Here is a 24,945-nt window from a genome sequence, read left to right on the forward strand (position 1 = left end):
CAGGGGCCTCACGGTCAACCTTAGGACCGCAGAGGAGGCAGCCACCTGCCCTGCCCTCCCTCACCACCTGTGGTCGGCCGCTCCCAGAATCTCTGGTGTCAGGAGGAGATGGGAGTCTCTGAGGCCCCAGGCTGGGGACGGGAGCCCAAGGCCTGGGAGGATAGGAGACACTCAGAGTCTGGGGCTTACTGGTGAGAGGCCTTGGTCCTTTAAAAATGGCACACATAATGGTGACAAGCTGGGGGCCAGAGTGGAGGTTCTAGCCCTAGAAGCAGAACTATCCAAAAACCTTTAAAACATAATCACTGCCAAGCCCACCTCGGCGGTTCTGATCTCACTGGTAGGGGCAGACCTGCCTTATGTGAAAATCAATGCCCATCAAATTATCCACCTCAGTTCCACCCAAACCATCCCAACCGTGTTCCTTTTTAGTCCCTTGTACACACTCGAGCATCAGTCCTCACGTCTATCATGTTAGCACCTTCCACAAGACAGCCCCACGGCCCACTGCTGTAGCCTAACTTCTGTGACTGAGCTGAAGAAGGGCCCAGAGACCTTCGGGCCACCAGGATTTCCTCCTCACCCCAAAAAGTTAAATGCACAGCAGGCATGACATCAAGGCTCCCCACACCCAGTCATCCTGCCCCCTAACAGGCCAGCTGGGGGATCCAGAAGTCATCAGGCCAATAAGCAGCAAAGCCCCTGGGCTGAGGCTACAGTGGATGTTGCCCAGGGCACTTTGGGGGGACAACCTTCTTCCCTCCGAGGGAGAACAGCCAATCTCCTGGGAAGACAAAAGCTTTCAGGCCCCAGTCAGAGGCTGAGAAGGAAGAGTACCCGCCCAGCCTCAAAGCCAGAGACGGCGGCACCCCAGGTGGTGGCCAACAGCTCCGGGGCTAGACCCAAGGGTTCAAACCCCGCCCCTGTGTGAACTGGGGACCAGCTACTTCTCTGTGCCTCAGATTTCCGTACGGGTAATTACAGATACCGGGGGCACCTACCTCACGGGGCCGGGATGAGAACTAGCCGAGTGAACGTATGCAAAGCACGGAGGACGGCGCTTAGCACCCTGAAGGCGGCCATCCCGGGTGACCTAGCCACCACTGTTACTGACGAGGCCCAGGCCAAGGGTTCCGGCCCGAGCCGCGCATGCGCCGCCAGCTGTCAAAATCCTGGCTGCCCGCCAGAGAACAAAAGCCCGGAAATACCGGCTCACAGGGTGCCCATCCCCATCCCCCCTCGCAAGGGACACGGAAGACTCTACCCAAACAGGGTTTTCTGAGTACCGGCAGGCAGGCCCCTCCCCCAGAAGGCAGGCTGAAAAATCAAGAAGCCCACAACCCGGAGCGCCTGAGTGGCGCAGTCACCAAGCACCTGTCTTCGGATTAGGGTGTGATCACAACGCTCCGTAAGGAGTCCTTCATCGGGCTTCTCCACCGGGAACCTGCTTCTTCCTCTCCCACTCCTCTGCTTGGGTTCCCTTTCTTGCTGACTGTCTCTCTCTCTCTCAAATAAATAAATAAACTCTTTAAGGAAGAAGCCCACATCCCTAAGATCTCTATAAAACAAGGGCGCACGGCCTGGGTCCCAGTCAACACTTGGGCTCTGGACAACCCTGCAATCTCTCTTCATCAGAATGACGAGAAGGAGAAGTCCCCCCCAGCAAAGAAAAGATAATGAGTCTGTGGCCTCTGCCACAGAATTGGCCTCGGCCACAGAATTAATACATATGGATGTATCCCAATTATCAGAAATGGAATTCAGAGCAACAATGGTCAAGATGATGAGTAAACTTGAAAAAAGCATCAGAGAAAGCGTTGCTGAGAATATAGAATCCCTAAGGGCAGAAATGAGAGCGAATCTGACAGAAATTAAAAATTCTATGGGCCAAATACAGTCAAAACTAGAGGCTCTGACGGCCAGGGTCACCGAGGCAGAGGAACGCGTTAGCGAATTGGAGGATGGGTTAGTAGAAGAAAAAACGAAAATAGAAGCTGGTCTTAAAAAAATCCACGCCCACGAATGTAGATTACGGGAGATTACTGACTCTATGAAACGATCCAATGTCAGAATCATCGGCATCCCTGAAGGGGTGGAGAAAAACAGAGGTCTAGAAGAGATATTTGAACAAATTGTAGCTGAAAACTTCCCTAATCTAGCAAGGGAAACAAGCATTCGTGTCCAAGAGGCAGAGAGGACCCCATCCAAGCTCAACCAGGACAAACCTACGCCACGGCATGTCATAGTGCAATTCGCAAATATTAGATCCAAGGATACAGTATTGAAAGCGGCCAGGGCAAAGAAATTTCTCACGTACCAAGGCAAAGGTATCAGGATTACGTCAGACCTGTCTACAGAGACCTGGAATGAGAGAAAGGCTTGGGGGGGCATTTTTAAAGCTCTTTCAGAGAAAAACATGCAGCCAAGGATCCTTTATCCAGCAAAGCTGTCATTCAGAATTGATGGAGAAATAAAGACGTTCCAAAATCGCCAATCATTAACCAATTTCGTAACCACGAAACCAGCCCTACAGGAGATATTAAGGGGGGCTCTATAAAGGTAAAAAGGCCCCAAGAGTGATACAGAGCAGCAAGTCACAACCGATACAAAGACTTTAAAGAGAAATGGCATCATTAAAATCATATCTGTCAATAATCTCTATCAATCTAAATGGCTTAAACTCTCCCATAAAACGCCACAGGGTTGCAGATTGGATAAAAAGACATGACCCATCCATTTGCTGTCTACAAGAGACTCATTTTGAACCCAAAGATGCATTCAGACTTAGAGTAAGGGGATGGAGTACCATCTTCCACGCAAATGGACCTCAAAAGAAAGCTGGAGTAGCAATTCTCATATCAGATAGACTGGATTTTAAACTAGAGGCCATAGAGAGAGATACAGAAGGGCACTATATTATTCTTAAAGGAAGTATTCAACAAGTGGATATGACAATTATTAATATATATGCCCCCAACAGGGGAGCAGCAAGATACACAAGCCAACTCTTAACCAAAATAAAGAGACATATAGATAAGAACACAGTAATAGTAGGGGACCTCAACACCCCACTATCAGAAATAGACAGAACACCCTGGCAAAAACTAAGCAAAGAATCAAAGGCTTTGAATGCCATACTCGACGAGTTGGACCTCATAGATATATATAGAACACTACACCCCAGAACCAAAGAATACTCATTCTATTCAAATGCCCATGGAACATTCTCAAGAATAGATCATGCTCTGGGACACAAAACAGGTCTCAGCCAATACCAAAAGATTGAAATTATCCCCTGCATATTCTCAGACCACAACGCTCTGAAATTGGAACTCAACCACAAGGAAAAACCTGGAAGAAACTCAAACACTTGGAGGCTAAGAACCATCCTGCTCAAGAATGACTCGATAAACCAGGAAATCAAAAAACAAATTAAACAATTTATGGAGACCAACGAGAATGAATACACAACGGTCCAAAACCTATGGGATACTGCAAAGGCAGTCCTAAGGGGGAAATACATAGCCATCCAAGCCTCACTCAAAAGAATAGAAAAATCTAAAATGCAGTTTCTATATTCTCACCTCAAGAAACTGGAACAGCAACAGAGGGACAGGCCTAACCCACTGACAAGGAAGGAGTTGACCAAGATTAGAGCAGAAATCAATGAATTAGAGACCAGAACCACAGTAGAGCAGATCAACAGGACTAGAAGCTGGTTCTTTGAGAGAATCCATAAAATTGATAGACCACTGGCAAAACTTGTCCAAAAACAAAGAGAAAGGACTGAGATTATTAAAATTATGACTGAAAAGGGAGAGGTCACGACCAGCACCATTGAAATTGCAAGGATTATTAGAAACTTTTATCAACAGCTATATGCCAAAAAACTAAACAATCTGGAAGAGATGGAGGCCTTCCTGGAAACCTATAAACTACCAAGACTGAAACAGGAAGAAATAGATTTCTTAAATAGGCCAATTAACTATGAAGAAATTGAGTCAGTGATAAACAACCTTCCAAATAATAAAACTCCAGGCCCAGACGGTTTTCCTGGGGAATTCTACCAAACATTCAAAGAAGAAATAATACCTATTCTCCTAAAGCTATTTCAAAAAATAGAAACAGAAGGAAAGCTACCAAACTCATTCTATGAGGCTAATATTACCTTGATCCCCAAACCAGGCAAAGACCCCCTCAAAAAGGAGAATTACAGACCGATTTCTCTAATGAATATGGATGCCAAAATCCTCAACAAGATCCTTGCTAATAGAATCCAACAGTACATTAAAAGGATTATCCATCATGACCAAGTGGGATTCATACCTGGGATGCAAGCATGGTTCAACACTCGCAAATCAATCAATGTGATACATCATATCAACAAGAAAAGACTCAAGAACCATATGATCCTCTCAATTGATGCAGAAAAAGCATTTGACAAAATACAGCATCCTTTCCTGATTAAAACCCTTCAGAGTGTAGGAATAGAGGGTACATTTCTCAATCTCATAAAAGCCATCTATGAAAAGCCTACTGCAAGCATTATTCTCAATGGGGAAAAGCTGGAAGCCTTTCCCTTAAGATCAGGAACACGACAAGGATGCCCACTCTCGCCACTATTATTCAACATAGTACTAGAAGTCCTTGCAACAGCAATCAGAAGACAAAAAGGGATCAAAGGTATCCAAATCGGCAAAGAAGAAGTCAAACTGTCTCTCTTTGCAGATGACATGATACTCTATATGGAAAACCCAAAGGAATCCACTCCCAAACTATTAGAAGTTATAGAACAATTCAGTAAGGTGGCAGGATACAAAATCAATGCCCAGAAATCAGTTGCATTTCTATACACGAATAACGAGACTGAAGAAAGAGAAATTAGGGAATCCATCCCATTTACAATAACACCAAAAACCATGCGTTACCTTGGAATTAACTTAACCAGAGACGTAAAGGACCTATATGCTAGAAACTATAGATCACTTTTGAAAGATATTGAGGAAGACATAAAAAGATGGAAAAATATTCCATGCTCATGGATTGGAAGAATTAACATAGTTAAAATGTCCATACTACCCAGAGCAATCTACACTTTCAATGCTATCCCGATCAAAATACCGAGGACATTTTTCAAAGAACTGGAACAAATAGTCCTTAAATTTGTATGGAACCAGAAAAGGCCCCGAATCTCCAAGGAACTGTTGAAAAGGAAAAACAAAGCTGGGGGCATCACAATGCCGGATTTCGAGCTGTACTACAAAGCTGTGATCACAAAGACAGCATGGTACTGGCACAAAAACAGACACATCGACCAATGGAACAGAATAGAGAACCCAGAAATGGACCCTCGGCTCTTTGGGCAACTAATCTTTGATAAAGCAGGAAAAAACATCCGGTGGAAAAAAGACAGTCTCTTCAATAAATGGTGCTGGGAAAATTGGACAGCTACATGCAAAAGAATGAAACTTGACCACTCTCTCACACCATACACAAAAATAAACTCCAAATGGATGAAAGACCTCAATGTGAGACAGGAATCCATCAAAATTCTAGAGGAGAACATAGGCAACAACTTCTATGACATCGGCCAGAGCAACCTTTTTCACGACACATCTCCAAAGGCAAGAGAAATAAAAGATAAAATGAACTTATGGGACTTTATCAGGATAAAGAGCTTCTGCACAGCCAAGGAAACAGTCAAAAAAACTAAGAGACAGCCCACGGAATGGGAGAATATATTTGCAAAGGACACCACAGATAAAGGACTGGTATCCAAGATCTACAAAGAACTTCTCAAACTCAATACACGAGAAACAAATAAACAAATCATAAAATGGGCAGAAGATATGAACAGACACTTTTCCAATGAAGACATACAAATGGCTAACAGACACATGAAAAAATGTTCAAAATCATTAGCCATCAGGGAAATTCAAATCAAAACCACACTGAGATACCACCTTACGCCAGTTAGAATGGCAAAGATAGACAAGGCAAGAAACAACAATTGTTGGAGAGGATGTGGAGAAAGGGGATCCCTCCTACATTGTTGGTGGGAATGCAAGTTGGTACAGCCACTCTGGAAAACAGTGTGGAGGTCCCTTAAAAAGTTAAAAATTGAACTACCCTATGACCCAGCCATTGCACTACTGGGTGTTTACCCCAAAGATACAGACGTAGTAAAGAGAAGGGCCATATGCACCCCAATGTTCATAGCTGCATTGTCCACAATAGCCAAATCATGGAAGGAGCCGAGATGCCCTTCAACAGATGACTGGATTAAGAAGCTGTGGTCCATATATACAATGGAATATTACTCAGCTATCAGAAAGAACGAATTCTCAACATTTGCTGCAACATGGACGGCACTGGAGGAGATAATGCTAAGTGAAATAAGTCAAGCAGAGAAAGACAATTATCATATGATTTCTCTCATCTATGGAACATAAGAACTAGGAGGATCGGTAGGGGAAGAAAGGGATAAAGAAAAGGGGGGTAATCAGAAGGGGGAATGAAACATGAGAGACTATGGACTATGAGAAACAAACTGAAGACTTCAGAGGGGAGGGGGTGGGGGAATGGGATAGACTGGTGATGGGTAGTAAGGAGGGCACGTATTGCATGGTGCACTGGGTGTTATACGCAACTAATGAAGCATCAAACTTTACATCGGAATCTGGGGATGTACTGTATGGTGATTAACATAATATAATAAAATAAAATTAAAAAAAAAAAATCCTGGCTGCCAACGATGACCCGAGGCAGCCGAGCAAGCTCTGGTCTGTCCCCGCTCTGCGAAGGGGCTTGGCGGGCGGAGCACACAGGGCACTGAGGGGGGCTCCCCTGACTCACCTGCAGCTGTAGGACCTGCTTCTCGAAGGCAGCTGTCTTGGTCTCCAAAGCCTTTCGCTGCTGCTCCTCCTGACGTGCAGCCTCCGACTTCTCCACCAGCTCCTTGCTGACCTTGCTGAGCTCCTGCCGGAGCTTGGCCAGCTCGGCGTTCTGCCTGCAACACAGTCACCAGCCCCACTGACGGACAGAGGAAGCCTCGAGTCGCCTCGAGCCGGCTCTCACCAGCCCCAAGAACAGCCTCTGGGTGAAGGGGGCTGGCGGGACAGCCTTCCCTCCGGGGCATCTGCTCTTCCACAATTACTTGCCCAAGTCCTGAAGCCATCACTGAAGCCTCTTGTACTGTATCAGTCGTGTCGGGCTCTGATGTGTGTTGGTGAAAACGTTCTTTGATCAGCATGGAATATGGACCATACCGAGCAAAGAGCAAAATGTACACTACGGTATCCCACGGGAACCCTGCCCAGAAACAGCTGGAAATTCAAAGAAAAGGCAAGGCACCCTTCTCCTCATTGCTAATCTAGGACCAGACAAACTCCAGATGCAGGCTGACTGGCCACGGTAACCCTGTAGGGCTGGGGCGGGGATGGGCGGCCGCCAGCTGGAACCCACGTGCCCCACTTTCCCGGCTGACTGGACCACAGCTAGGCTGGGAGGTCACCGGAAGCGGGGCGTGGAGGCACTTGACAAAACAGACTCTTCAACACTGAGCAAAATCTGGATCTCAGGACCAGCGACAAGTCCAGAAGTGAAGGAAGGAGACCCGATTAGAAGGAAAAGAAAGGCCGCTCCAGACCCAGCTTCCCCAATGTGAGGAGGTGACTGGCACGCCAGCCTCTCTCACTAGGACACAAGACACCTCTTCAGGGCAGAACCGATGACCCAGGCCAGACAAAGGGGACAGACCGGACTGCCCACCACTCTGCAAGGTGGCCGCAAGCAGATGCAAGCAATAAGCCTGGCCAAGAGCAGCTGTGCTCTGCTGTTCGCAGGGTAGGTGGCTCCCACCTCTCTGCACCTGGCTTTTCCCCGCTGCACCAGGGTGGCCGTCCCAAAGCCCCCTGCGGGGCCGTCGGCTCACATTCTAGAAGGCCAAGATTCAAGATGAGAGGGCTTGCAGGAAAGGCTGCACTCCAGCACCCAGGGCCAGAGGTGGGAGGCTCAGTGGACAGCCCCTTGGGACTGCTCTGGACCTCTGGGCAGGGCATACAGGGCACTCAGGGCAGAGCTCCCACAAAGGGAGTCAGTGGCTGCCACCTCAGGGTGACAGGTCTACAGGCTTTTCAGCTTTTCCCAGGAGGCTGCAGTGGATTCTACGAGACAGGGGAAGCCAGAGCATTCCTCCCTCCCCACGTTCACCTTCTGCTCGTAGCTGCTAAGGAAACCAGAGCCACCCCCCTACGCCCCAGCCTGCTGACGGGCCAGGCCAGAGACAAAGATGTGGGCGCACACACACCCAGAGGGGACCTCCAGACAGAAGGGACCAGCCTGGGGAAGGAGGCCTTTAGCTCACGCTCTGGCCTGGGGTTTGGGGGGGGAAACAGACACACAGACACAGACTCCGTTTCCCAGTCCAGCTCCTGGGCCAACACTGTCCCCACCTGACTTACAGCTAAAAGAGGAAGCCAGCGCTCCTCTTGGCAAACGGGGATGCTCTGGAGATGACACAGAACCCTAGACAGTCCCTTCGGGAGACTTCAGGTCAAGAGAAGGCAAAAAAGTGTGAATCAAAAGAAAATGCATCGGGCTTCTTCTGGGCCAGCCTGTTGAGTCTGTAACGCTCAAATCAGCAAGTCCAAAGGAAGCCACACGGCCCTGCGTTCGGTGAGGTCACTGCTGCCCTCTGGGGCCGGCCCGCTAACTGGGACCCCCTGGCACTTGAGCTCCTGACAGTCAAGGCTGAGAGCAAGAACCCCTCGAAGCCAGGCGGGCCATGTGCTGTGCAGGGGTGTTTACTCCTGACCACCAGTGTGTCTGAGGCAAATGTCCCTTCCAGCACACGAGCCCCCGTCCCCAGTGGAGAATCCAGGGGCTCAAGCCTACTGCGGGTCCCCACAACACCATCAAACTCCGATCCCAGACAATCCGCTAGCTCCTGATATTCTGGGCCAGCATCAGAAGTTTCTAAGAGCTTCTTCTCGGAATGCTGTGAGGACAGACATTGAAGAAGTATCTGCCCCCCAGGAAGGCCAGAGGCCGCCACTAGCCAGGACCCAAGAGGCCTCTGATCATAGGGACACTGGCAGGCTGGGGCACGCCAGCTCTCCCTGGGGGCTTGAGCACGTGTGAGGATGCTGGCCACGCACTGGGGGCTTGGCCACTCAGAACCAGACAGGAATGGAGAGTCGGGCCAGAGCCCTCAACGGGGTGGGTGTGCAAGTGCACCGCCAGCCCCACGTGCTCATGTCGGGGGCCCACACAAGGCGGCCGTGCTAGCCCCACGTCCAGGAAGAGACTCGAATGCACCTGCACAGCCTCAGGCAGGCCTCGGGAGCCCTCCCCAGCTCCGGAGCCCCAGGAACCGGCCCTCGTGCGGTCTGAACGGGGTGCCGAGCTTACTTGCTCTCCACCTGGCTTGTGGCTTGGTTCAAGGCATCCCTCAGGATGGAGTTCTCCTGCTGCAGGCGGGCCAGCTGCGTGTTGGGGCCGTTCTCCAGCTGCTCCTGAAGAGTCCGGATCTGGAAAGTCAGTGAAGGGGCATCAGAGAGAGCCGGCTTCTGCAGCCAGGCCGGTGAGGTCCCGGCCCACAGACGAACACACCGAGGGCAACCCCTTCTCCATATGAGGGGAGAAGGACCCCTCAAAACTGCACAGTTCCAAGGTCAGAGGCAGGGGGACCCCCAGCACGTATCCCCTCTCTCCCCTCCACCTCCCTGTTTCCAGCCTCTGGGCAGCGAGCCTTCAGCCGGAGCCACAGGCCTGCTCTGTGCACACTGCCTCTGATGTCGCCAGGGTAAGTGCTCTGACACCGAGCACAGAGCCACAAGCCGCAGCCTACGATGGCCCCAAGGAAGCCTCATTTCCTGCCCGCTGATTTCCTGGGGGCACGTCCCGAGCCATGCAGTGGGGAGGAGGCCGGGGCCCACCTCGAACAGAGCACCAGTCAGGGCATGAGGCTCAGGGCTCCGGTGCCCCAGGCTGGGCTGGGCAGGTGGCCCCCGCTGGCCTCGGGCAGCTCGTGCCTCTTGCTTTACGGGGTCCTAGAGCTAGCGTTACTGTGCAGTCCTGTGGAGGCTGACAACTTGACCCAGCAGCACCCGAGACGGGACAAGGCGCTGGCCACTTGGGACCAGGCTGTTTTCAAGAAAGTGCTCTTTAAAATATATTTTCTATCTTCCTGGTTGTTGACAGGAAGCACACACATGGTGGGCTGACAAGAGCCGGCCAGATGAAACAGCCCTTCCCTCCAAACCCACACCAGGTTCTGAAGCCCGCGTCCGCAGCCCCTGGCGTCCTCCGGTGCCTTCCGGGGCCCACGCGTGCCCCCGACCGGGCCCCGCGGCCGCTGCCCACCTTGCCCTGCAGCTGCTGCACCTCCTTCACGTGCTCCCGGTAGCTGGCCTGCATGCGCGCCTGCACGGCTGTGATCTCCTGCTCCCGGGCCACGAGCTGCTTCTTCACCTTGGCCTCCCCGGCCGCTGCCTTAGCCTTCTCCGCCGCCAGCTCCTAGGACAGCGCCGAGGGCAGAAGGGCAGTTAGGCGAGCGAGGGCGGGAGCTTGCCCGATGGGACCAACGTCCTCACAGCCCAGACATCACCTCATCACCCGGGGCTGGGAGCTTGAGACTCCTCCGCCTGACTTCCCAGACACACCAAGCCGGCCACCGCAGACAGCCGGCAGGAGACGACGAGGGTCCCGGGAAAACCCTTCTAGCCTGACCGGTAGGGGGCTCGATGTCAGGCCTTGGCCACGTGAAGGTAGCGGACGCAGGAAGGTGTGTAAACATGTCACACAGTCTTGCGCTCTCCTGGATTACTGGCTCAGCCCTGCTGGGGTAAGGACACCCTGGCTAGACCAGGTCCCAGACATCGAGGCCCTGGAACGCCCTACTGAAGTGCTTGTATCAGGACAGAAGAGGCACGAGCCTTGATGCCTGGGGTGGGGAAAGAGACAATGCCCGTCGCACCATGACTAGGGGGTTGGCCCCACTCCTGGAGGGCCTGGGTCTCCAGCACAACTGCTCTGCTCAGCGTCAGCTGCCCATGACGAACACGGGATGCTGGGCCTGGGGACCTGAAGCCTTAGGCAGAGGCAGAGCACAAGGTGGGAAGGGCTGATCAAGGAACAGGGGCTGGCTGGGGTCTGTGTCATTCCTGAAAGAATGGCAATGGCCGGAAGCCATGAGAAGCAGAGTGACAGCTGGAGGAAGGCTGATGCAAAGAGGCCCCTGGAGCTGGGGGTGCTCCCTGTCCAGCAGCCCTCCAGCCAGGCTGACAACTACCTGGTGTGGGCCCAGCTGGCCTTGGTGACCACGGTGACCAAGCATCTCATAGGATTCCAGCCCTATCCCCGGGCAGGAGAAGAGAGAAGTGGGAAATCCTCTTGCTCTCCAGGCCGGGGCTGCCAGGGAGACCCATCCCAAAGGGCCAGAGTCTCCCCCTGGGCTGGGACGGTAGCAAATCAGAGGTTAGGGAAGGAGCTAGGCTGACGGGGTGGCCACTGGGCACCAGAGCTGTTGTGTGTGTCCGGCCTTTCCTAAGACCATCTGGGACCCCATGGCCTCACCATTCACACAATCATCTTCCTGGCCCTGCCCAGGGGGAGAGCCCACAGGAGCATGAGGTCCACACCAAGGGACACTTCACCGATTATCTACAGGAACGGGAGAGGCGGCCACCATTGTGCATCCACTCTGACACGAGCGGGTGTCTCACTCCATTCTCTCAGTAAGATGGGGGTCACGAACCCCATTTTACAGCTGACCTCACGGAGCCCTGGGGGAGATATGTCACCCAAGGCTGGGAAGGCTTCCTCTGAGCTGTGTGCTGGCCCTGTGAGGCTGAGCCAAGCAAGGTGGCCAGGATTACAGAGGACAGTTATAATGACACATGATCGCAGTGATGAGCTCTGTGGTGCTGGGAGAAGAAAACGGGGCTCTAGAAAGCTTCTCAAGGGAGAGAGGACAAAAGAGTCTTCAAGGATAAGGAGAAAATTTCCAGCCAATTACACAGCAAAAGGCATCTGAGCCTAAGGAAGGAGCAGGAGGAGAGGCCCAGGGGTGACGACGAAGGGCTGCGTGTTGGGGGAGTGGATGGGGTGGGGGCTCAGGGGTGCAGGCTCCAGTCAGAGGATTAGGAGCCACTGGCAGAGTTTAGAGGGCCCTCATAGGACACATTAGCACTCGGAAGCCCAAGAGGGTCCCCTCGGGCAGCAGGGAGGGGGGTGTGGTCAGGGGAAGGGGCCTGGCTGGACTCCTCGGAGCTCCATGGGTCGTGAGCACCAGGGGGTGTCCCTGCGTGTCTCACAGAGCCCTGCAGTTGGCAGGCTGGGAGCTACTCTGCCAGGTGAGAGCTGGAACGCATCCGGACGTGGGGACGGCGTCCACACGTGGGCTGCCAGCGTGGTTTTGGAAATCTTGTCAAGCGGCCACCACTGAGAGAGAGGGCAAGTGTCCAGCACGAGGGACAGCTTCTAAGGAGCCTCCCGCAGGGTACACTCCACCCTTGCACCCACTGCCCTGCCCACGGTGGCCGGAGACCCCAGGAATGGAGAAGAAACAGGCCACTGTGACTGTCAGAGGCTGCACCCACTCACTCATCACACCTCCAGCTCACCCGAAATTCAAGGGGGCAGGCATAAGGAACCAGCCAGACAACCATCTGGCCGAGCAGCTGTGGGAATGCTCCATCCCACTTCCTCTCACTTGAACTTTGTTGGGGGGGGGGCAACAAATTTCACAGGGATTCTCAGTTTGTCTAGAAAGAGGATACAGAAGAATGGCTCCCCGAAACCACAGACTTAACCAGTGGTGTGCTGGCCACCTGGCCCTAAGGGGGTGGAGGCCTGTGGTTTGTAGGGCTGGCCCTTTTGCATGGCGTAAATGCTCCCGGCCCACGGCACGCCACCAGCCGAGGCAGAGAGGAGCACAGCCAGCTGCTGGGAGCAGGGCGAGTGGCTCCAGCCACCCTGCATATGACCAACAAGCCGAGACAGGCTCATGTGAAGGCTGCGTGTGGACAGTCCTGACAGAGATGATGGGGTCCTCTGGGCAGAAGGCTACTGAGCTCCAAGGAAGGCCACAGAGACCTGCCTTTTTCTTTTCTTCTCCTGGGTGGAGCATTGACCAAGAGTAACCATCCAAAGGTTCGCTTCTGCTCTTGCCATCCCCACCACACAAACTTCACTGTTTGGCTCCAGGCTGCGTCCCTCCAACTGAGGTCAGAAACTCAGGCTGCCTCGTTTCTGACTACTCTAGAAAGAGCAGATGAGGGGCCCTGAGAAGGGCTGCGGCCCAGACTGCGTGGGACATCACCAGTCCTAGGCCATCTCCCTGGGCCTGCCGCCCAGACAGAAGAGGCAGGTAAGTGGCAAGAGAGTGAGAGCAAGCCACAGAATTTTGCCGAAAAAGACAGCTTTCGAACTGGGTGTAACCAGCCCTGTAGGGCTCTCCTCAAGAGAGAGGCAAGGGACGAAGCGCAGTGAGTTCTGACAGGGGTGGCAGGGGGCGAGGGGGGGTGGTCCCTTGTGCCACGTGTCCCGACACAGCCTGAGTGATGCCCACAGCCCACGGCGGCAGCACGGACCCATGACCGTCATTCAGGAAGTACAAGCGTTACCTGGGTGGCAAGCCGTCAGCTGACACTATGGCCAGCCATTCCCCTGCAGGTCTGCTCCACAGACAGCAGAAAAGGGAGAAGAGCAGCTCCTTCACTCCCCTCCCCATGAGTTTTGGCTCTAATTCTCAACAAAACCACCTTGGACCCGCTGGGCCCAACCTCCTTTCAGGGTGCGTACCCTAAAAAGACAGCCCATGACAACCTGGGGGCCCTAACCCCCGACTTAACGTCCACGCGCTCTCAGTCACGTGGTCATGGGAGGAGAGCCGCCACCCCCACAGCTATACAAGGGCCACTAGAGGCAAGCCAGCCCCAGGTCATCAGCTTCCAGACAGCGAAGACCTCCCCGCCGCCACGGATGCACCAGCGTGAGAGGCAGTCACAAGGCAGCAGGCCCCAGCAGGAGCCAAGGCGGGAAGGCCGGCCCACGATCCAGGGGCAGCGTCGGCTGCGGCCCGGGGGTGCGCAGGACAGGGCGTGCACGCAGCCATACCTTATTGAGCTCCCTCAGCTTGCTCTTGGCGACAGCCGCGTCCTCCTGCTCTGTGGCCAGCAGCTTCTCCTTCTCTTCCAGCTGGCGCTTCAGAATTGCCACAGGGTCGCCCTTCTGAGTGGCCTAGAAGTGCCCACAGAGCAGCGTTAACAGAGGGGTCGTGTCCCCCCACCCCCGCCTCAGCAATCAGACTGGGACTCATGACAAGAGAGCAGGGGACTGATCAAGTGGCATGGGGCTTCTAGATGAGCTGGTTTGATCCTGACTCCACACACTTCTGGGAAAGGCACCCCGGCCTCAGCTACCCAGGGGGCCAGGCCTCTAGGCCCACTATACGTAGGAGCTATATAGACCAAAAGTTTTGGTTCTCTGGGACAGTTTTTAGGAGCATGGTGTTTCCCACTAACTTGACAAACCATGGCCAGGGCCTCTTCCTACCCCACTGAGGGGGAATGAGTCATCGTCTCTGGCTTGGTGCCCACCCCTTAGCTACTGTGTGAAGGCTGCAGGCTGCTAGCTGAAGTATGGAGACCTTGGGAGGGGAGGTCTACTCTGGGGATAGTGGCCTGAGGTTGAGTCCAGGCCTGTCTCCTTGGAGGAGTAGTCCTCCTCACCTCCTCCAGTCACTCAGGCCAGGAGACACCATTCCCTCCCCCAAGCTCACTGAAGGAGGCACTCCCCTTGACAGCTCGTCGTGTCCACGCCAGTGAGGGCCAGGAAGGGAGTAAGCCCCACTGGCCTCAGGGCAGGGGTCACTGGCCTGGCTCTCAGGACACCCCCAACATCACTAACCACTAGGATGTCACAAAATTCTCCAGCAAAATTACCTGCAGTTCCGACTCTGGATAAGGAACAAACACGTGCCATGTGGCATCTCCTGGGAGCAGCTCACTCGCCACTAACACCACAGGGCAGGTGCCAGCCTCTGAACTGGCCCCCAGTGGCAGGAGGGACAGCAGAGGAAGGTGCTTCCAAGACCGTCACTGGGCCCCCCCCACCATGCAGGGTCTCCCTACACCTTCTGTCCTGCACCTGAGCCCCAGCCACAAGCTAGCTGGGCCCCAGCTCCCATGTTCACCCTCAGGAGCATGGAACACAGAGCCCGGCCCTGGCCTGTAACGGCCTTCCTGTTTCTGCGCCTGGGCTGAGGCAGCAGCCGAAGCGTACGTGAGGTGATTCATGCAGCCTGTGTCTGACAAGGGGTGGCAAAGTTCTGCCAAGAGAGGCAAGCGAAGGCTATTTTACGACCTCTGTGTGGCTTGGCAAGCTGTTTGCAGCCAGCCCAATGGGATCACTCAGGGGAGGCTGGGGCCCCAGGACCAGGTACGTGCTGCACCTTGCCAGCCCCTAAGGGGAGAGCGGGGGGGTGGGTCCACCTTATGCCAGGTGTCCTGAATGACGCCAGCCTTCTCGGACAGGATCTCAATGAGCCGCTGGGCCTCCCCCTCGTTGAACACCATGCTTCCAACTGTGGAGACCAGCGTCTTGTAGGGGAGGTAGAGAGGGCTGTCGGAGTCCGGGGGCCCTGTGATGTGAGAGAGAGAAGGAGCAGAGACTTACCCTCAGACCCCAGCAACCAAGTCGGTTATGCCTCGAAGCAGCGGGGGCCAGGCAGAACCGAGGACTGTCGAGCTGCCTGGGCTGTGCAGGCTGAGGGCAGAGCCTGCTTGGGTACCCCAAGCTCTTTGGAGTACTAAGAAATGGACCAGACTATGGGTCACTGCACCATCCTCCCAATTGCCCAAAGAGAATAGAGGGAGAGAGGTCCCCGAGGAAAGAAAGGCTGTTTTCCTGGATTGGGGGAGGACCCCCCCCCATTTTATCATCAAAATGAGCAGAAGGTATATTTTCCCCAAAGGTGCTTTTTTCCCTTCCTTCTTTTTCCAGCAAACTGCTTGGTCCAGTTCTCGCCCTACATGGCCCAGCAAGGGTTAGCCCCCTGCCATGACCAAGTCTGACGGTCCCATGGCCCCTTACACACACAGACCCCACAGCCACAACCCCGTGGTCATGAGAGAAGGACGGAAGGCAAAAGCTCATGTCTCTTAGGCTGCATCTCTGTGGTCCCAGGGAAAAGAAGGCTCTTCCCACACATCCGGGTTCAAACACTATTTCTGGCTTCATGAAGCCTACAGTGGGTTTTAGGAGAGGGGAGGCTGGGCTGGGTTCTTTTCACAAGGGGCCTGCCTGCTTGTCAGTCCATAAGTGACCTGCTAGAGGGCAGAGAGTCAGGTGCCACAGCCACCTGTCACTTCTGCAGTGCACACACACACACACACACACACACATACATTCTCAGAGTACAGGCTCTCATGCAGCCTTGAAGACCGGACAAGGTGAACTGAGGTGGTCCACCTGGAAGCACCCCTCCTGAAATGCCCAGATCTGCCCCACAGCCCACTGACTGGGGGGGCCACAGAGGAGTGACATAAGAGAAACAGGCCAACCTGCCGAGGCACCTTCGGCTAAGCCCCCCTCACTGAGACTGAGGACAATGAATGGGGAACGTTTCCATGGCAACCCTAAATTCTCTGGCCTGTCACAATATTTTCACTGACTAGTCACAATATTTTCATCGCAAGTCAAAGCAGTTAGCATGATACCTTAATGGGGGGAATGTGGGGCGTGGGCGAGCTGGTTGCTATGAGCACCTTCGTTGTAGAATTTCTTACCCCGGTGAAGCTGGGGAGAGTAAAAATAGCCACGCTGAAAGACCGAAGAGCTCAAGGGTGTCACGAAAATGAAGCGGGGGGTGGGGTGTACACTCCCTTCAGCCTTTCTTCTCTTCATTGAGATACGTATACAAAATAATTTTAGTGGTAAACTTATACACACTAGAAAAAACCTTCTGACTATGGCCGAGCCAAAAACAAAGCCAAGCCTCACTCTCAAGTTCACTACTGGAAGAAAACCCCGTCCTTAGCATTTTGGTTTACAGGCCCCCCTGCTTTTCCTCCTCAGCCTGTAGACAGATGCTTATTGCCAAGGCTTTCCAGAAGAGGGACGTCCACTCTCTCAAAGACACAGCTGGAGTCAGACGGGGCAGGACAGCGCCCCTGAGGCCGACCCCTGTGCAGTGTCCCTTCCCGACTCAGGAAAGGTCTACTCGTGTGCTCTCCCAACATGCCGCCTGCCAGCCACGCGGGGCTCCTGGGCACTTGAAACGCGGCTAGCTTGAACCCAGGTGTGCTACAAAATGCAAGTACACCCCGGGTTTTGAAGACTTGGTATGGGGGAAAAAAAAGAACGTAAAATATCTGTAATAATTTTCTGTATCGATTGCCTGTTGAAATGATAGTACTTGGGGTAAACTGGGTTAAATAAAATATATCACTAAAATGAACTCTCTTTGCTTCTTGTTTGCTTTTTCTCATGTGACTGCTAGGAAAGTCGGATTTACAGAGAGAGCGCTCACACGTGTGGCTCACACTGTATTTCTACTGGACAGGCTGGGCTACTCCTATTCCCCCCCGCCCCCCCCCAAGCATGGCCTGCTGAAGCCCTGGCGGCCCCCTGCCCCTACAGAGACCTCAGAATGACCAGGGGCTCAGGCCTCTCTTGAAGCCTCGCCTAGAAGGATGGTCAACAAACCCTTCCTTCAAGGCCCCTGTAGTCCCTAGCACTGCTGGGCAGGGAGGGGGGCATCTAGATAAGGGAGCTATGCTTTGCCATCGAGCTGCTTCCTCACAGACGTACCCCCGTGGTCTCCACAGACCACGCGCCCTCCTGGAGGGCCAGGGAGATGGACCCCAGAACGTTTCTAAGAGTACTCTGTGAGTGCCATTCACCTTGATGCAAACTTTCTAACCTAATTCTATTAAATTTTATTAGCTATTTCAGTGAACCAAGTCATGAAACCTTGAACAAGTGAAGCAATCCAAAACTACGTTTGGCAAAATTGAACTCTCCCCTGCCCCTTGACTGATCTCCCCACAGAAACTTCCATGGCCTTCCCTGTGTTCATATGAACACTATCTTTTAAATTATATTCAGAGCCACAACTACACAATTTTTCATTAAGTCTTTTAGGTAAGAATGGTGCCATCTTTACTCTCCCCAAAGCAGGAGAAGTAAAAATGAAAGAAAAAAGTACTTGGAAGTAGAACCCAGAACTTAGAGACTGCATGTGAACTGCATTTACTTCTGTGTTTCAAGATCCTCTCACCAAACCCGTGGCACTAAGCTCACTTTGGTGCCTGTTCCTGGGAAATGGGCACGCTGACTCCCACCAACTAACGTGCTAACAGGAGCGAATACGCGCTGGTGCGTTGCACATCTCCAGCAAACACTCAAAGACTAGAAACAACCCTTGGCATTGTGAAATCTTAAGACACTAAAATAAACTTGTCAAAGACCAACGTCTTGTCTGTTGAGCCGCTGACTTGCTAAAGACCACGAGGCGGTGAACCCTAGTGAGGCCAGCTCCCTGAGGGCCTGCTCCTACAGGCCCGCGCTTTGCCCACCTCCACTGAGTCTGAAATACCAGGAATGGACAAGCAGGGAGGCCTCAAGGAAAAAGGATGCAGCAGGAAAGCAGAGTGGAGAGACAGGAACGGTATCTCATGGCTCTGAAGTAATCCAGACCCATCCGATGGCAGGAGACCCAGTGAACAGCCCCAGCGGCCAGGCCCTGCAAGGATGGCACTGGTCTGACTCAGGGGCAGCCTCCTGAGTGAGGGGGCCTTGGACATGTTCCTTCACCTTTAAGGGATGGCTCCCATGGGGTCTGGGCCAGAACTCTCCTCAGAGGTGCGGACTTGCCAGGGAGAGCCAGAAACGAGATTTTTATGCGTCATCTCCTGACCTTTAGTGCTGACAGCTACCTCAATGAAAAATAAATAAATCAAACCACTGTGGGGTTGAACACACACATCCGCGGCCAGGTCCGGCCTGCAGGTCACCTCTGCCCTTGGGCAATGGGACACTACCATGTCCTTAACAAGGCCCTGAGCCAGGTGGCCTGGGTTCAAACTGCAGCTCAGCTCCTGTCTGCCTGTGCGTCCTTGGACAAGTTGCTTCACCTCCCTTGGCCTCAGTTTCCACATCTGCAAAATGGGGGTAATAATCAATCTTTCCTCTCTCATAGCTTTGCTGCAAAGATTAAATCCCAACATGTTTGGAACACTGGCTGGCATAAAAAGCCGTGCAGAATGAACCAGCACAGCCACCTTCAAGCCCCAGTCATAAGAGGGTCCCAGACCCTGTCCTCACCCTGCCCCCGGAACAGAGAGCGCACATAGGGAGGGACTCAGGGGGGCTAAAGCAACTCTGCCCTTCCTCTGACTCCCATCAAAGGAACAGAGAAGTCAGGCAAAGGTGGTGCCCAGGAGCCAGTCCCGCACACAGCAACACAGCCCACACACCCTGGGGCTCCCGCCTTGCATGTTTGGGGAGCAAGGGTGCACGGCTCCGTCTGCACCCTCTTGTGAGGCGAAAGGGGCAGCATGTTTACGTAAAGCAAGGAGCCCTCTGCCTCCCCGGGCCCCCCGCCAAGGAGCACGCAGCACTGGATAATGTGCGTAAGACCTCAAATTCCAAACGAGGCGCCCTTCTGTGACCCTGCTGGGAGCTTTAGTCACCTAAAATTAAACTTGTCTTGCAAACAGGCACTTAGGAGTCTCTTTCTCACCATCAGCGACGGGGTCCTCTGGGGAGAGTTTTCTCTTCGCACAACTACCGGGATCCCCAGGGGCCAGGGGTCAGTGCTAGGGACCCTATGGGGCTCCACAGCCCGGTGCCGTGTCGGCAGCAGCCCCTCTGGTGTCCGGTTACTGGAACGCTACTGCACGGCTCACGTCCAGCTAAGTCAACCAACAGGGTGGCGCCAACAGCTGCTCACCAGCGAGGGGATCGTGGCCCAGGCCCTGCAACAGCCCACCACAAGGCTCCAGCTCAGCGCCAGCCGCTGGCGCGGGTTGCCCAGGGTGGGCCGGTCCCCACAGTCTCCATCCCCAAAGTACGCTACCCTGTGTAGCCGGCAGTCAGCAAACTGCTGGGCCTGGAAAGGTCGAGGCGGAGGTGCCAGCTAAGAGGCAGGGGAGACACGGGACGTGTGGCAACGATGCAGCAGACCTATACAAAGGGAACGTGGGGAGGGCGTGCTGCCAAGGAAGCAACCGCAGCGGCGGGGCCGGGAAAGATTTCAAAGCAGGGGATGTTTTAGCCAAGCACTGCTGGGTAAGGAGAAGGCAAGGGCTGGCGCAAGGTAGGGGCACCAAGGACAGGCCGCGAGGCTTGCAAGGGCCTCGCTATTCAGAGCAGAGGGAAGGGAGACTGGAGCGGGTCCACGTCTTCACAGTCCCCAAGGATCTGGAGTCTATCTCATAGGCAAGGAGCAACGCCAGTAGGGAGAAAGGTCTGTGACTGGGAAATGTTATTTCAGGACACCTGGGGGACAGGCCCGGAGGCCGGGGCAGAGGAGGGAAGAGCCCAGGGCCAGGCGCCCGGCCCAAGGGTGCCGAGGAAGCTGAGCTAGGGGACAGAGGCCCAGGTGGCAATCCAGGGACTCTGGCAGTGGAACCTGCCACCAGGGTGAGGTCTGGGGGGCCTGAGGAAGAACTCCAGTGGCAAAAACATTCATTTGCTTAGGGAACATCCAGACCAGTGCTGCAGGCCTGTCTCAGACACACAGAGCAGATGCTGCACGAGTGCCACCCCAACAGGGTTGGCCAGAGGCCCCCAAGTGGCTCCCACAACAGGAAGCCAGACCCCAAACTTGGGGAGACCGCCAGGCCCTGACATCCCCAACCACCTGAGCCAAACTTGGGTCGAAGGCCCTAGGGCCCCAGATGGGGCTCCCCTGCGCTTCCTTGAAGCCCACCACTGCACAAGCAACCATGTGACAGAGACGAAGATGAACCCCTGACTCCCGCTGGCCCCAAATACAGAGGGCACCCCCCCCCCCCCCCCCCAAACCCAACCCCCCCCTCACCGACAGGNAGACCCCAAACTTGGGGAGACCGCCAGGCCCTGACATCCCCAACCACCTGAGCCAAACTTGGGTCGAAGGCCCTAGGGCCCCAGATGGGGCTCCCCTGCGCTTCCTTGAAGCCCACCACTGCACAAGCAACCATCTGACAGAGACGAAGATGAACCCCTGACTCCCGCTGGCCCCAAATACAGAGGGCACCCCCCCCCCGCCGCCAAAACCATAATCAGAGAAGCCGGCAGGCACACCTGTCTATAGACGTGGGACTGGCCAGTTTGTCTGCAGTCTCCTCACTAGCCTCACACTGGGGGATGGAGGCTGCAAAGGGTCCTCCTGAGTTAGCAGGAAAGCAGCCCTCACAAAGCCCCAGATGGAAAATCCACTGAACGCATCGGAGGCGGCGGCTCCCGCTCCCAGACAGCACGCACACACACTCATGCAGCCGACCCTAAGTCCAGCTCAGGCTGCAAAGCCCGCCACTGCCCAGGGGCTGCTCTGCCCCCGCAATCCGATAGAGACCCCGGAGCAGCAGCCACGCTGGACTCCTGACCACCACAGACACTAACACCTGGTGTTTTAACCACATGGAGCGAAGTACAAATAATGTTAAGAGCAGCCCCATTTGGGGCCTTTGAATCAGGCCTTTTCCTTTGGAGAAAAAAGTAATCTTGTTAGCAAATCCGCGAGGTGGTGCATTTAATAATGCCTCATGGAATTAAAAACCCCTATAAATGACTTTTTCTCATTATACTTTTTTCCTCCCAAATTTCAACAAAATCAAGTTTATATCTGGAAGAAAAAAAGAAAAACATCACAGTACTTCTTAAAGAAAGACAAGCCCCGTAGGACCTCTGGGCAAGACCCTTCCATGGGCTTCCTCGGGCACAGTAGCTGGTCCAAGAACACGCCTTCCTTAAATGACAATTAAGATTTCAGCTCGCGCCTGAAAAAAAGACAAGATCTGTGCACCTGTGGGCTTCCTGACCACAGCTGCCTGAGGGCGGCCACGGGAACCCCAGTGCCGCCATGTTTTTAGATGACTGAATGGAGAGTTCTAGAAGAATGTCATCCAGCAGCTTCTCTAAGACATGGCAGTGCCATACTGATTCGGCTCCTTCCCTAAGGAATGTTCTTGTTCTTTCAAAAAAGAAAAGTTGGGTTTGAAGAACTTACATGGAAAGTGAATAAAGGCTCAGAAGCCCCAAAGAGATTTCAGAGCTTCAAACCCTGAAAAACTAAGTTCGAAAGAAAAGACTATCAAACCTAATCTCCATACACACCTGTCTGTACCTCAGCCCTAAGGGGCTGAAGAGAGGCTGAGGTGGGCTTGGCCTGGCCTGAGAGGGGCCTCAAACAGAGGGACCAAAGCTTGAGGCTGTCCCTGCCACCATCTGCTGTCCATGTGATTTCTGGGAAGTCTCAAAAAAGAGAGCTGAACTTTGGTTTCTGCTTTTGCAAAAGCAGGTAAAGCTACAAGTCCACGGTACAGACCTATAGGGGGATAAATGCATGAAGAGGAGTTTCATAAACCGTATGCCTAACCAAACATGTGGTTGAGAACAATAGTGTCACATTCCTGGTGGCGACCCAGCAAGCGCACAGTGCAAGAAGGTCATTGTGGGAGGTGCTGGGGGGGGATGGGATTGTAGGAAGGAAGGGGTGTCACTCCTATCAAGTCACATGGTTTAAGATTACAGCCCCTGCTAAGCTACAGATCCCTTCAGCAAAGTTTCCCTAGTAAGTCTGAAAATTCTTCCCCATCTCCCCTGACCTCTGGTGACCCCTGCTTTGTTAGATTACAGAACATGATCCTATTTGTGCATTTTTGCCTGCTCTGGGGGGGTTTCCATATGGAGATGAGCGGCCCCCCCTCCAGGGCCCTGCCAGGTTCACAGATGTGAGAGCCACTAACTTTCCATCTCAGCTCAGTTCATGACCACACACTGGGCACCCCGGGCCTGGGATGTGCCTGAGAAGAACTGGCCACTTTCCTCCCTCGACCTGGACCCCTGAAGGAGCAGACACTCCTTTCTGCTACTCGGAAAACGCTCAGGGGACCTACGGTCAGGGCTAGACTGCCTCACAGTGCCTGAAAGGTGAGGAGTTCCACTTTGGTACAAGTGCCTGTTTATTTGACTTACAGACAAATAATGGAGGTTTTTTTTTCTTTTCCATTTAAAAAATAATGCAGGCTACGAAAAAACTGGAAAATGCAGAAGGGCAAAGGAAAGATACTAAAATTTACCCATAGTCCTGTCCCCCAAGAGGGTCTTTCTCCCACACAGACATGTGTGTGTGTAACAAGGTCATCGTGGGGTGTCTGAGAGCGTGTTCTACCTTCTGCAGGTTGGCCAGTATCCCCTGGGCCCGGACTCAATGGCCTTCCAACCCCGGAGCAAGCAGGCTGCAGACAGGGAAGGGGGTCGGGGTAAAGCCAGTGCAGGAGGGAAGGGCCCCACTCCGCAGCAACAGCGCTCATGCCTAGCTCCGGCAGAAGCAGGATGGCCAGGAGCGCGTGCAGGTGGGCACCCCATGTTCCCCAAGTCTGTCCTTGGTTTATCTGGGGGCCAGGCCTGCCCTGTACGAATCTGGATTCCCTTCCAGGTGCTGGGATGAAAGGGCTCGCCTAAAAGCCTAAGCTTACCTGCCCATTAGCCCACGCACAGCCCAGGGCAGGCAGGCTGCAGAAGTACCCGGCAAAGACGGAGCCCGAGGGCAAAACCAGATTTTCAAGAAACCACCACCATGTACACCACATACTTCCTGTAAGGGGGCCGCAGCTTTTCCTAATAAACACCACGCACGAGAATGAGCCCGTGGAGGCCTGTAACCAGGCTGCACACACTCGGGAGCTTCAGTTCTGGGGAAACGTTCACTTCCCTGCGGTTCCCTGAGTTCCCTCTTCTGCAAACAGTAACAGAGGAATCTGTGCCTTCTGTTTCATAAGCAAGTGCCTTCTCTTTATTGCACGCCTGGGTTTCTAATGCTCCCCTGAAGCGATCACCGTTCCTACAGCACCACGGGAGCAGTAAAGTCAGGGGCAAGGCTCTGGAAAACACGCATACGGGCCCTTCATCACTCTGCGAGAATAGGAAATCGTGAAATGTCCTTGGGGGAGCGATGTAGCACTGTTCTCCTAAATTAAAGACGTTCCTGCCCTTCCACTTAGGAGGACTTATCTACAGAGATGCTCACGCTCTAATACATGTACGTCACTGCAGCGTTAATTGTAGCGGCAAAAGCCCTGCACACCCTTGGGGCGCCTGGGTGGCTTAGTCAGGTGAGCGTCCGACTCTTGGTTTTGGCTCAGCTCATGATCTCAGGGTCGTGAGATTGAGCCCTGCCTCTCGGGCTCCACACTCAGAATGCAGTCTGCTGGAGATCCTCTCCCTCTGCCCCCTGCCCTCTTTCTCTCTCAAATCATAAAAAAATAATAAATCTTTAAGAAAAAACTGTACACTATTTAAATAAATAGACACTTGAATAAATGAATGAGACATCCCTGCTGTGGAGCGGGACGGAGCAGAACGGGACGGAGCAGAAGCAGCAGCCCCATAGGTATGGTAGGAGACGGTGTCACCAGCACCCTGGGAAGCAAAGCCAGCTCCCAAGCTGTGTGCCCCGCAGGCTCCAACAGGGTGTGCCAATGTGATGAGCAGAACATCTCCCAGGCTCCCCCGGGAACGGGTGGTAAGAGGCATGGAGTGGACAGACTCAATTTTTCACTTGTTCGTATTTTGCTTGCTGGAAGGACGTATTTATACAATAAAACGTTTTCAAAGCCTGGATGAGGAAGGCAGGTGTTCACTGTCAAATCTGGCCACAGACAAGTGGTAAAAACCTGCCACACAGCCCTGATTTGTTCTTGTAGGAAAAACAGATCAGAAGTTCTGGAA

The 24,945-nt window shown here is 53.6% G+C and overlaps 1 protein-coding gene across 7 annotated transcripts in view; it reads right to left on the reverse strand.

Annotated features, from left to right (window-relative positions):
• The window catches only part of RRBP1 (ribosome binding protein 1), a 53,796-nt gene that overhangs the window by 15,173 nt on the left and 13,678 nt on the right, over positions 1-24,945 (reverse strand). For all 7 annotated transcript variants that reach the window (XM_034639867.1, XM_034639868.1, XM_034639865.1 and 4 more), the window contains 5 exons: positions 15,498-15,646; positions 14,122-14,244; positions 10,366-10,518; positions 9,412-9,530; positions 6,856-7,009 (listed from right to left, as the gene is read on the reverse strand). In XM_034639867.1, coding sequence (XP_034495758.1) covers positions 6,856-7,009; positions 9,412-9,530; positions 10,366-10,518; positions 14,122-14,244; positions 15,498-15,646 — 698 coding nt within the window. The remainder of the gene's footprint in view (positions 1-6,855; positions 7,010-9,411; positions 9,531-10,365; positions 10,519-14,121; positions 14,245-15,497; positions 15,647-24,945) is intronic.

Source organism: Ailuropoda melanoleuca, chromosome 13 (genome assembly GCF_002007445.2).
Source record: "Ailuropoda melanoleuca isolate Jingjing chromosome 13, ASM200744v2, whole genome shotgun sequence".
NCBI classification, from domain to species: Eukaryota; Metazoa; Chordata; class Mammalia; order Carnivora; family Ursidae; genus Ailuropoda; species Ailuropoda melanoleuca.